The sequence below is a fragment of the Oncorhynchus tshawytscha genome, linkage group LG10 (genome assembly GCF_018296145.1).
Source record: "Oncorhynchus tshawytscha isolate Ot180627B linkage group LG10, Otsh_v2.0, whole genome shotgun sequence".
In the NCBI taxonomy this organism is placed as follows: Eukaryota; Metazoa; Chordata; class Actinopteri; order Salmoniformes; family Salmonidae; genus Oncorhynchus; species Oncorhynchus tshawytscha.
In genome coordinates, this window is record NC_056438.1 from 80842737 (window position 1) to 80855236 (window position 12500).

At 50.0% G+C, this 12500-nt stretch overlaps 1 protein-coding gene across 1 annotated transcript in view; it reads right to left on the bottom strand.

Moving 5' to 3' along the window:
• Positions 1-12500, bottom strand: part of LOC112222543 (receptor-type tyrosine-protein phosphatase mu-like) — a 441501-nt gene that overhangs the window by 310870 nt on the left and 118131 nt on the right. Inside the window, exons 6-7 of the mRNA XM_042329181.1 lie at positions 12270-12382; positions 11734-11914 (exon numbers count right to left, since the gene is read on the bottom strand). Of these exons, the coding sequence (XP_042185115.1) occupies positions 11734-11914; positions 12270-12382 (294 nt within the window). The remainder of the gene's footprint in view (positions 1-11733; positions 11915-12269; positions 12383-12500) is intronic.

Genomic DNA, 12500 nt, shown 5'->3' on the forward strand with positions numbered 1-12500 from the left:
CGTACTGCATTATTTTAGAGGCCATGCAAGAATGTTGTGTGTGTGTGTGTGTGTGTGTGTGTGTGTGTGTGTGTGTGTGTGTGTGTGTGTGTGTGTGTGTGTGTGTGTGTGTGTGTGTGTGTGTGTCTGTGGCTGTGTGTTTGTGTCTGTGGCTGTGTGTGGATGTTTTAGGTAAGCGGTGGAGTGAGGTAACTAGAAGGGGAGTTTGATGTGCACAGATGTTCAGTGTTTCAATTCCCTTTTTCTAGACGAGATGGAGAAAAGAAGGGAGAGGTTGTGTGAAAAAATAAATAATTATAACAACCAAGAAATACATTCATGCAGAAGTACACAACAGCAGTAGTTGTTGTTTGAAGAAAGACCTTGAGCAGCCAACACAATGAAGCTTATTTTACTTCAAACTACTCACGATAAACTGGGTTTCTGTCCTAAATGGTGCACTATATAGAACATAGGTGCCATTTGGGAAACGGACAATGTTTTTGTGGTTGTTGTATTACTCCTCCTTTACTCCTCTCCTCTCCTCCCTCCTCTCCAATAGCCTTCCTCCTCTCATCCTCTCCTTCATCCTCTCCTCTCCTCCTCTTCTCCTCTCCAATAGCCTTCCTCCTCTCCTCTCCTCTCCTCCCTCCTCTCCTCTCCTCTTCTTCTCCTCTCCAATAGCCTTCCTCCTCTCCTCTCCTCCCTCCTCTCCTCTCCTCCTCTTCTTCTCCTCTCCAATAGCCTTCATCCTCTCCTCTCCTCCAATAGCCTTCCTCCTCTCCTCTCCTCCTCTCCGATATTATTCCTCCTCTCCTCACCTCAACTCTTCCTCTCCTCCCCTCTGATAGCCTTCCTCCTCTCCTCCTCCTCTCCTCCTCTCCTCCTCTCCAATAGCCTTGCTCCTCTCCTCCTCTCCTCTTCGATAGCCTTCCTCCTCTCCTCTCCGATAGCCTTCCTCCTCTCCTCTCCGATAGTCTTCCTCCTCTACTCTCCTCCTCTCTTCCTCTCCTCCACTCTGATAGCCTTCCTCCTCTCCAATAGCCTTCCTCTTCTCCTCCTCTCCTCCCATCTGATAGCCTTCCGCCTCTCCTCCTCTCCTCCCTCGGCTCCTCCTCTCTGATAGCCTTCCTCCTCTCCCCCTCTGCTCCTCCTCTCTGATAGCCTTCCTCCTCTCCTCCCTCCGCTCCTCCTTTCTGATAGCCTTCCTCCTCTCCTCCTCTTCTCCTCCGCTCCTCTCTGATAGCCTTCCTCTCTTCCTCTCCTCCCTCCTCACTGATAGCCTTCCTCCTGTCCTCCTCTCCTCCCTCCGCTCCTCCAACCACAACACCAAACTCAATCTATACTGCTTTTTCTCTGCCTGACAAAAGGACACAAATTCAATGCCCAGGTATTCATTCACCTTGCCTCAGACACTATAGGAAGTCTATAGGTCACATGACCAGGGACCAATCAGCGGGAGACAAACCAATGTTATCTGGAGCCCAGAGGTAGGAGTGACTCTCTATTCAGACTTCAAAAGGCAACAATGGGATTAATTAGACGGGGAGGGGGGGAAACGTTAATCCCACTAAACTCCTCCCTCCTCTCTTCTCATCAGAACGGCCTGGTGTGTCGTTGCAGCAGCTCAGCCTTAGGGACTCAGCCTTAGGGACTCAGCCTTAGGGACTCAGCCTTAGGGACAAGGTCTACATCCCAAATGGAATCCTATATACTGCGTTCGACCAGAGTCCCTATTTCCTGTAGAGTGCACTGCGTTCGACCAGACCAGAGTTCCTATTTCCTGTAGAGTGCACTGCGTTCGACCAGAGTCCCTATTTCCTGTAGAGTGCACTGCGTTCGACCAGACCAGAGTCCCTATTTCCTGTAGAGTGCACTGCGTTCGACCAGAGTCCCTATTTCCTGTAGAGTGCACTGCGTTCGACCAGAGTCCCTATTTCCTGTAGAGTGCACTGCGTTCGACCAGAGTCCCTATTTCCTGTAGAGCGCACTGCGTTCGACCAGAGTCCCTATTTCCTGTAGAGTGCACTGCATTCGACCAGAGTCCCTATTTCCTGTATAGTGCACTGAAACTCAGTGTTGTTGTTGAGCGCAGAGGTCCCTCAGTTTATCTGCTCCTTCTCTCTGAGTCAGAGGTTCCCGGGAGGAACTGAAATTATACTGGAGGGTTGGAATCAGCATTACACTCATTGTGGTTAGCGCAATCCCCTTCCCCTGTTTTAAATAGCATCATACAGCCAACCTGAATGGTAAATATGAAACCATACATGATGAGACTACACTGCCATGTGGCGTAGTCGGCCAGGGCTGATGGAGAGGATTCAGAGATGGAGGCTTGGGGTTGGCATGGTAAAACAAATGTCAGTCACGTAGGTCGGTTTAGATACAGTCAACAGATGGGTGGTGAGGGTCAGTGTAGATACAGTCAACAGATGGGTGGTGAGGGTCAGTTTAGATACAGTCAACAGATGGGTGATGAGGGTCAGTGTAGATACAGTCAACAGATGGGTGGTGAGGGTCAGTGTAGATACAGTCAACAGATGGGTGGTGAGGGTCAGTGTAGATACAGTCAACAGATGGGTGGTGAGGGTCAGTGTAGATACAGTCAACAGATGGGTGGTGAGGGTCAGTGTAGATACAGTCAACAGATGGGTGGTGAGGGTCAGTTTAGATACAGTCAACAGATGGGTGAACAGATGGGTGGTGGGTCAGTGTAGGTCAGTGTAGATACAGTCAACAGATGGGTGGTGAGGGTCAGTGTAGATACAGTCAACAGATGGGTGGTGAGGGTCAGTGTAGATACAGTCAACAGATGGGTGGTGAGGGTCAGTGTAGATACAGTCAACAGATGGGTGGTGAGGGTCAGTTTAGATACAGTCAACAGATGGGTGATGAGGGTCAGTGTAGATACAGTCAACAGATGGGTGGTGAGGGTCAGTTTAGATACAGTCAACAGATGGGTGGTGAGGGTCAGTGTTGATACAGTCAACAGATGGGTGGTGAGGGTCAGTTTAGATACAGTCAACAGATGGGTGGTGAGGGTCAGTGTAGATACAGTCAACAGATGGGTGGTGAGGGTCAGTGTAGATACAGTCAACAGATGGGTGGTGAGGGTCAGTGTAGATACAGTCAACAGATGGGTGGTGAGGGTCAGTGTAGATACAGTCAACAGATGGGTGGTGAGGGTCAGTGTAGATACAGTCAACAGATGGGTGGTGAGGGTCAGTGTAGATACAGTCAACAGATGGGTGGTGAGGGTCAGTGTAGATACAGTCAACAGATGGGTGGTGAGGGTCAGTGTAGATACAGTCAACAGATGGGTGGTGAGGGTCAGTGTAGATACAGTCAACAGATGGGTGGTGGTGAGGGTCAGGGTCAGTGTTGATACAGTCAACAGATGGGTGGTGAGGGTCAGTTTAGATACAGTCAACAGATGGGTGGTGAGGGTCAGTGTAGATACAGTCAACAGATGGGTGGTGAGGGTCAGTGTCAACAGATGGGTGGTGAGGGTCAGTGTAGATACAGTCAACAGATGGGTGGTGAGGGTCAGTCAACAGATGGGTGGTGAGGGTCAGTCAACAGATGGGTGGTGAGGGTCATGTAGAGTCAACAGATGGGTGGTGAGGGTCAGTGTAGATACAGTCAACAGATGGGTGTGGTGAGGGGGTCAGTGTAGATACAGTCAACAGATGGGTGGTGAGGGTCAGTGTAGATACAGTCAACAGATGGGTGGTGAGGGTCAGTGTAGATACAGTCAACAGATGGGTGGTGAGGGTCAGTGTAGATACAGTCAACAGATGGGTGGTGAGGGTCAGTGTAGATACAGTCAACAGATGGGTGGTGAGGGTCAGTGTAGATACAGTCAACAGATGGGTGGTGAGGGTCAGTGTAGATACAGTCAACAGATGGGTGGTGAGGGTCAGTGTAGATACAGTCAACAGATGGGTGGTGAGGGTCAGTGTAGATACAGTCAACAGATGGGTGGTGAGGGTCAGTGTAGATACAGTCAACAGATGGGTGGTGAGGGTCAGTGTAGATACAGTCAACAGAGGTCAGTCATGTAGGTGGGTTTAGATACAGTCAACAGATGGGTGGTGAGGGTCAGTGTAGATACAGTCAACAGATGGGTGGTGAGGGTCATTGGAGAGCAGAGGAGGGGAGGGGAGAGACTCACTGGAGTCTGTGTGTGTGTCACGAGCGGGGTGTGAACCGCAGGAGGAACAATGCCTTAACCATTTTAACCAAGACTAAATTCCCTTTTGGGCCGTTGGCACTGATTATGTCGTAGGCAGGGCTTTCTATCACGAGACCACGAGCAACCATGTACCAGACTCATGTCCTCTACATGTTCTTCAACTAGAGTTAACAACTCAGCCCAAGCTGTAACAACTCAGCCCAAGCTGTAACAACTCAGCCCAAGCTGTAACAACTCAGCCCAAGCTGTAACAACTCAGCCCAAGCTGATTCTGAGAGAATAGAACCAATCCACGCATCGCGCGGACAGAAACAAACATCTTTCTGGTAAGAAGAGGGGCGGGGGCGTATGCCTTATGACTAACGTGACATGGTGTGATGAAAGAAACATACAGGAACTCAAATCCTTCTGTTCACCTGATTTAGAATTCCTCACAATCAAATGTAGACCGCATTATCTACCAAGAGAATTCTCTTTGATTATAATCACAGCCGTATATACCCCCCCCCAAGCAGACACATCGATGGCTCTGAACGAACTTTATTTAACTCTCTGCAAACTGGAAACGATTTATCCGGAGGCTGCATTCATTGTAGCATATTCAATCAATCCCTATACCAGTCTGCTGTTCCCACATGCTTCAAGAGGGCCACCATTGTTCCTGTTCCCAAGAAAGCTAAGGGAACTGAGCTAAACGACTACCGCCCCGTAGCACTCACATCCGTCATCATGAAGTGCTTTGAGAGACTAGTCAAGGACCATATCACCTCCACCCTACCTGACACCCTAGACCCACTCCAATTTGCTTACCGCCCAAATAGGTCCACAGACGATGCAATCTCAACCACACTGCACACTGCCCTAACCCATCTGGACAAGAGGAATACCTATGTGAGAATGCTGTTCATCGACTACAGCTCGGCATTCAACACCATAGTACCCTCCAGACCCTGGGTAGACAACAACATCTCCAACATCTCCTCCCCGCTGATCCTCAACACTGGGGCCCCACAAGGGTGCGTTCTGAGCCCTCTCCTGTACTCCCTGTTCACCCACGACTACTTTTTCTTCCCTACAGTGGATGGAGAAGACTGTTCCCTGTGTAAACCCGTTCCCTGTGTAAACCCGTCTGTCAATCCCATAATGCATCCTGCTATACCTGCCCACCACCTGATGGGAGGTCAGTAGGTAAGTGCACTTAGCGATAGGACCCTGGGGTAACTGTAAAGCCTTTCGTGACAACTCATAACACAACAGTAACATGGACCCATTGGTTCTGTTGTACAGGGCTAACTAAATCAGTAGAACATGGACCCATTGGTTCTGTTGTACAGGGCTAACTAAATCAGTAGAACATGGACCCATTGGTTCTGTTGTACAGGGCTAACTAAATCAGTAGAACATGGACCCATTGGTTCTGTTGTACAGGGCTAACTAAATCAGTAGAACATGGACCCATTGGTTCTGTTGTACAGGGCTAACTAAATCAGTAGAACATGGACCCATTGGTTCTGTTGTACAGGGCTAACTAAATCAGTATAATAATTTTTTTACAATGAAGAAATACCCCGACCAAACACTAACCCGGACGACGCTGGGCCAATTGTGTGCCGCCCTATGGGACTCCCAATCACGGCGGGTTGTGATACAGCCTGGAATCGAACCAGGGTCTGTATTGACGCCTCTAGCACTGAGATGCAGTGCCTTTAGACCGCTGTGATACAGCCTGGAATCGAACCAGGGTCTGTAGTGACGCCTCTAGCACTGAGATGCAGTGCCTTTAGACCGCTGTAATACAGCCTGGAATCGAACCAGGGTCTGTAGTGACGCCTCTAGCACTGAGATGCAGTGCCTTTAGACCGCTGTGATACAGCCTGGAATCGAACCAGGGTCTGTAGTGACGCCTCTAGCACTGAGATGCAGTGCCTTTAGACCGCTGCGCCACTCGGGAGCCCAAAAGATCCTCCTGTACTTTAAAATAGGATGGTTAAAGGCAAGGTTTTGACCTCACTACCATGAGACAGCCATATTTTCCTCATTGGAAAAGATAAACGGTTGAGTTTGATATCATTGGAAAGCTTACAAACTATTATAGAATTTGTCTGGTGTATCAATACACCCAGTCAATACAAAGTTAAAGGCGTCCTTCTTAACTCAGTTGCCGAAGAGAAAGGAAACTACTAAAGTGCTTTTGGAAAGTTGGCTGCTGACATGCACCATGTTGTGGGGATTGTATTAACAGTGGACTAATGGGAAAAACACAAGATGGCTTCCGAGGGGGGTATTCCTATAAAAATCGAGTCTGCAGTAGAGGAAACATCTCACTGTCTGGCCCACGGGCTGCAGTAGAGGAAACATCTCACTGTCTGGCCCACGGGCTGCAGTAGAGGAAACATCTCACTGTCTGGCCCACGGGCTGCAGTAGAGGAAACATCTCACTGTCTGGCCCACGGCTGCAGTAGAGGAAACATCTCACTGTCTGGCCCACGGGCTGCAGTAGAGGAAACATCTCACTGTCTGGCCCACGGGCTGCAGTAGAGGAAACATCTCACTGTCTGGCCCACGGGCTGCAGTAGAGGAAACATCTCACTGTCTGGCCCATGGCTGCAGTAGAGGAAACATCCCACTGTCTGGCCCACGGCTGCAGTAGAGGAAACATCCCACTGTCTGGCCCATGGCTGCAGTAGAGGAAACATCCACTGTCTGGCCCACGGCTGCAGTAGAGGAAACATCTCACTGTCTGGCCCACGGCTGCAGTAGAGGAAACATCTCACTGTCTGGCCCACGGCTGCAGTAGAGGAAACATCTCAATGTCTGGCCCACGGCTGCAGTAGAGGAAACATCTCACTGTAGCTTGTGTCATGATGAAAGAAAGGTAATGTATGTCTCTATACTGAAAGGCTTGTCAAGATAGTTAATGTATGTCTCTATACTGAAAGGTCAAAAGCACAATGAGATGGGCTCCCAGTTGTCAGAATTACTGTACAACCCACTTGAGTTACATAACAATGGGGAAAAAGACCACAAAGAATATATAAAAAAAAATTTTGAGAAGAAGAAACATTTCAACTTTGAAGGGGATCCCTCCCATTCATCCTCCCATTCATCCCTCCCATTCATCCTCCCATTCATCCTCCCATTCATCCTCCCATTCATCCCTCCCATGCATCCTCTGCCATCCTCCCATTCATCCTCCCATTCATCCTCCCATTCATCCTCCCATTCATCCTCCCATTCATCCTCCCATTCATCCTCCCATTCACCCTCCCATTCATCCTCCCATTCATCCTCCCATTCATCCCTCCCATTCATCCTCCCATTCATCCCTCCCATTCATCCTCTCCCATTCATCCTCCCATTCATCCTCCCATTCATCCTCCCATTCATCCTCCCATTCATCCTCCCATTCATCCCTCCCATTCATCCTCCCATTCATCCCTCCCATGCATCCCTCCCATTCATCCCTCCCATGCATCCCTCCCATTCATCCTCCCATTCATCCTCCCATTCATCCTCCCATTCATCCTCCCATTCATCCTCCCATTCATCCTCCCATTCATCCCTCCCATTCATCCCTCCCATTCATCCCTCCCATTCATCCTCCCATTCATCCCTCCCATTCATCCTCCCATTCATCCCTCCCATTCATCCTCCCCATTCATCCTCCCATTCATCCTCCCATTCATCCTCCCATTCATCCTCCCATTCATCCTCCCATTCATCCCTCCCATTCATCCTCCCATTCATCCCTCCCATTCATCCTCCCATTCATCCTCCCATTCATCCCTCCCATTCATCCTCCCATTCATCCCTCCCATTCATCCCTCCCATTCATCCCTCCCATTCATCCCTCCCATTCATCCCTCCCATGCATCCTCTGCCATCCTCCCATACATACCCTACATTATTCATCTCATATGTATATGTATATACTGTACTCTATATCATCGACTGCATCCTTATGTAATACATGTATCACTAGCCACTTTAACTATGCCACTTGGTTTACATACTCATCTCATATGTATATACTGTACTCGATATCATCTACTGTATCTTGCCTATGCTGCTCTGTACCATCACTCATTCATATATCTTTATGTACATATTCTTTATCCCCTTACACTTGTGTCTATAAGGTAGTAGTTTTGGAATTGTTAGCTAGATTACTTGTTGGTTATTACTGCATTGTCAGAACTAGAAGCACAAGCATTTCGCTACACTCGCATTAACATCTGCCAACCATGTGTATGTGACAAATAAAATTTGATTTGATTTGATTTTCCCATTCATCCCTCCCATTCATCCCTCCCATTCATCCTCCCATTCATCCCTCCCATTCATCCTCCCATTCATCCCTCCCATTCATCCTCCCATTCATCCCTCCCATTCATCCCTCCCATTCACCCTCTCCCATTCATCCTCTCCCATTCATCCTCTCCCATTCATCCTCTCCCATTCATCCTCTCCCATTCATCCTCTCCCATTCATCCTCTCCCATTCATCCTCTCCCATTCATCCGTCCCATTCATCCTCTCCCATTCGTCCCTCCCATTCATCCTCCCATTCATCCCTCCCATTCATCCCTCCCATTCATCCTCCCATTCATCCCCCATTCATCCTCCCATTCATCCTCCCATTCATCCTCCCATTCATCCTCCCATTCATCCTCCCATTCATCCTCCCATTCATTCTCCCATTCATCCTCCCATTCATCCCTCCCATTCATCCCTCCCATTCATCCCTCCCATTCATCGTTGTATTATAATTTCCCAATTTTTCTAAAGATTTAACGCGTATATTTGTCAATGGAAATATTACTCAATTCATAATGCGACCGAGTAGCAATGACTATAAATAATAACAAACATCGGACAGACGCGGCGCTGTAAATTACAGACACGCATGCACACACACGGCTATAAAGCACAGTCCTGTCTCACACGCTTCCATTAAAACCTTCTCCAGCCGCAGTGCAGAGAGAGACTATGGATCTGTCTATTACCACAGTGATCTATGGAGCTGCCCTGGGAGAGTGAGAGTGTGTGTGTGTGTGTGTGTCTCCGTCTACAAGAACAGTGATGTATAGAGCTGCCCTCTGAGCCTCAACCGTTCAATTAGGTGCTCTGTGAGGCCGGACTGTCAGTGTGTGTGTGTGTGTGTGTGTGTGTGTGTGTGTGTGTGTGTGTGTGTGTGTGTGTGTGTGTGTGTGTGTGTGTGTGTGAACGACCAGCAGAGAGCCAGACAAGATCAAGAGGCGCTTCCTCAAACATCAATCTCCTTTGACTGGGGATGGAGAGAGGGAAGAGGGTGGAGGGATGAAGAGGGTGGAGGGATGGAGGGGGAGGGGTGGAGGGGGAGAGGGTGGAGGGGAAGAGGGTGGAGGGGAAGAGGGTGGAGGGGAAGAGGGTGGAGGGGGAGAGGGTGGAGGGGAAGAGGGTGGAGGGATGGAGGGGGAGAGGGTGGAGGGGGAGAGGGTGGAGGGGGAGAGGGTGGAAGGATGGAGTGGGAATAGGGTGGAAGGATGGAGTGGGAGAGGGTGGAAGGATGGAGTGGGAGAGGGTGGAGGATGGAGTGGGAGAGGGTGGAGGGGAGGGTGGAGGGATGGAGGGGGATGGATGGGGGATGAGGGGGAGAGGGTGGAGGGGAAGAGGGTGGAGGGGGAGAGGGATGGAGGGAGGATGGAGGGGGAGAGGGTGGAGGGATGGATGGGGATGGGGGAGGGATGGATGGGGAGAGGGGGAGGGATGGATGGGGAGAGGGATGGAGGGAGGATGAAGGGGGAGAGGGTGGTGGGATGGAGGGGGAGAGGGTGGAGGGATGGATGGGGAGAGGGTGGAGGGATGGATGGGGAGAGGGTGGTGGGAGGGAGGATGGAGGGGCAGAGGGTGGTGGGATGGAGGGGGAGAGGGTGGAGGGATGGATGGGGAGAGGGGGAGAGGGTGGAGGGATGGAGGGGGAGAGGGTGGAGGGATGGAGGGTGGAGGGAGGGGAGGATGGAGGGGGAGAGGGTGGTGGGTGGAGGGATGGAGGGGGAGAGGGTGGTGGGATGGAGGGGGAGAGGGTGGTGGGATGGAGGGGGAGAGGGTGGTGGGATGGAGGGGGAGAGGGTGGTGGGATGGAGGGGGAGAGGGTGGTGGGATGGAGGGGGAGATGGAGGGGGAGAGGAGAGGGTGGTGGGATGGAGGGAGGGGGAGAGGGTGGTGGGATGGGGGGTGGAGGGGGAGAAGGTGGGGGCAAGGGGGGAGGGAGGGTGTGTGTGTCTGTGTGAGAGCGAGAGAGAGAGAGAGAGCGAGAGCGAGAGCTACAGCGCCAGGCCCCGCTATGAAGGCTAACCAGGTAGCGACCATCCATCCCCATCAGCCTATCACACAGCCCCAAAATGAGAAGCAGGAAAACGACCTTCACCAAGGGGGTCAGGGCCTTGGTTACGGCCCTGGTTACGACACACTGCCGGGAGGGAGGAAAATCTCATTTCCATCAGCACTTCACTTCTCTGGACAGGAAATGGAATTAGAAAGTGCTGAGGCTGTGGGTTTGTTTCCTACTCTAAGTAGAGCTGGAACTGTGTCCCAAATGACACTCTATTCCCTATATAGTGCACTATTTTTGACCAGGTCTCTGTGTAGAGAATAGAGTGTCATTGGGGAGGCAGTAAGGTTGTAGTAAGGTATTCATGGAGTATTTAGCGGGGTTAATGTTGTGAGAAGGGCAATTTGTATCATTAAGGGTCTTCATACCGTTTGTGTACATATAAGGCGTCCCTGCTAATGCCTGCGTTAAAGTGACAATGTTAGTACCCATAACACCAGATGTTCTCTGTTGCTGTTGAAGTAGACACTCTGATTGACAACAGACAGCTGTCAAAACGTCAACACAATACACAAACAACAACAGAAATCTTGGCTAAAAGTAAGATTCATTAAATGATTGAGATCGCCTCCTTCAAAACCTGACAAGTTCAGTGTTGTTTTGGTTAGGAGAAAGTTACCATGCATAGATCTCAATTCATAACGGTACCACCATCTCTATTTGAGTAGCTGTGTAAGGTAGGACTCAACGTCATACTTGGTTCTGACCTTGAGTGGGGTTATGGGTTACGGGTTATAGGTTATGGGTTACGGGTTACGGGCTATTGGCTACGGGGTATGGGTTATGGGTTATGGGTTATTGTTTACGGGTTATGGGTTACGGGTTACGGGTTACGGGTTATTGGTTACAGATTATGGGTTATGGGGTACGGTTTACATGGTATGGGGTACAGGTTAGGGGTACGGGTTACGTGGTACGGGGTACAGGTTAGGGGTATGGGTTATGGGGTACGGGGTACAGGTTAGGGGTATGGGTTATGGGGTACGGGTACGGGGTACAGGTTAGGGGTATGGGTTATGGGGTACGGGGTACGGGGTACAGGTTAGGGGTATGGGTTATGGGTACGGGGTACAGGTTAGGGGTACGGGTTATGGGTTACGGGTAACGTGGTATGGACTTCCGGTTACAGGGTAGGGGTACAGGTTACGTGTATGTGTGTTTAGTATATAACTTTCTTCAGGACTCACCAGCACACTTGGTCCTGGCCCTGAGAGGAGGCCCGGGGGCCCCAGTCCCTCCATCCAGGGGCCTGGTCAACAGCACACTGATCTCATAGTCTGTGTCTGGTGTCAGGTGACCTATCTTATGGGTGGTCTTGTCCACAGGCTGCAGGTCATACATGGTCCCTGACACGGTACGGTACTCCACCTGGGTTAAGGTTGGAAGTTAGTTACCGTATATACACCAGGGCTAATGAATCCAGGTGCTGAGGACACAAAGAGGTTCACAGTTCTACTTATTACCACCGTGGCACTAATACACTTTTCATTTAACTAATTCACTCATTATCAAGTATTTCATAAATGGAATCACGCAAAACAAAAAACAAATGGTTCCCCAAGGACCAGGATTGGAAAACATTGATAGCTTACGGCACTTCATATAGTGCCACTACGTCTGACTGAAGACATATTGAAGTAGCACCCTATATAGAGAATGAAGGTGCATTCTGGGACGTGGCCAATGTGTTTTCTACCAATAAACCATCAGTAAATAGAAATACCTCTCGGTCGATGATTGGCCCGTCTCCGTTGATGGAGTTAGCGTTGAGTTGGATCCACATGTAGGTGGCGCCGACCGCTGTCAGCTGCGGGGGAGCGATGGGCACAGGAGGCTCTGGGGTCAGAAGAAGAGTGAATAACTATAACTCATACTTATAGTAATAGTGGAACAGAGAAGAAGAAACTAGGAGAGAGACGTGACTCCCTTTCACTACAATCACTACTTATAGTAA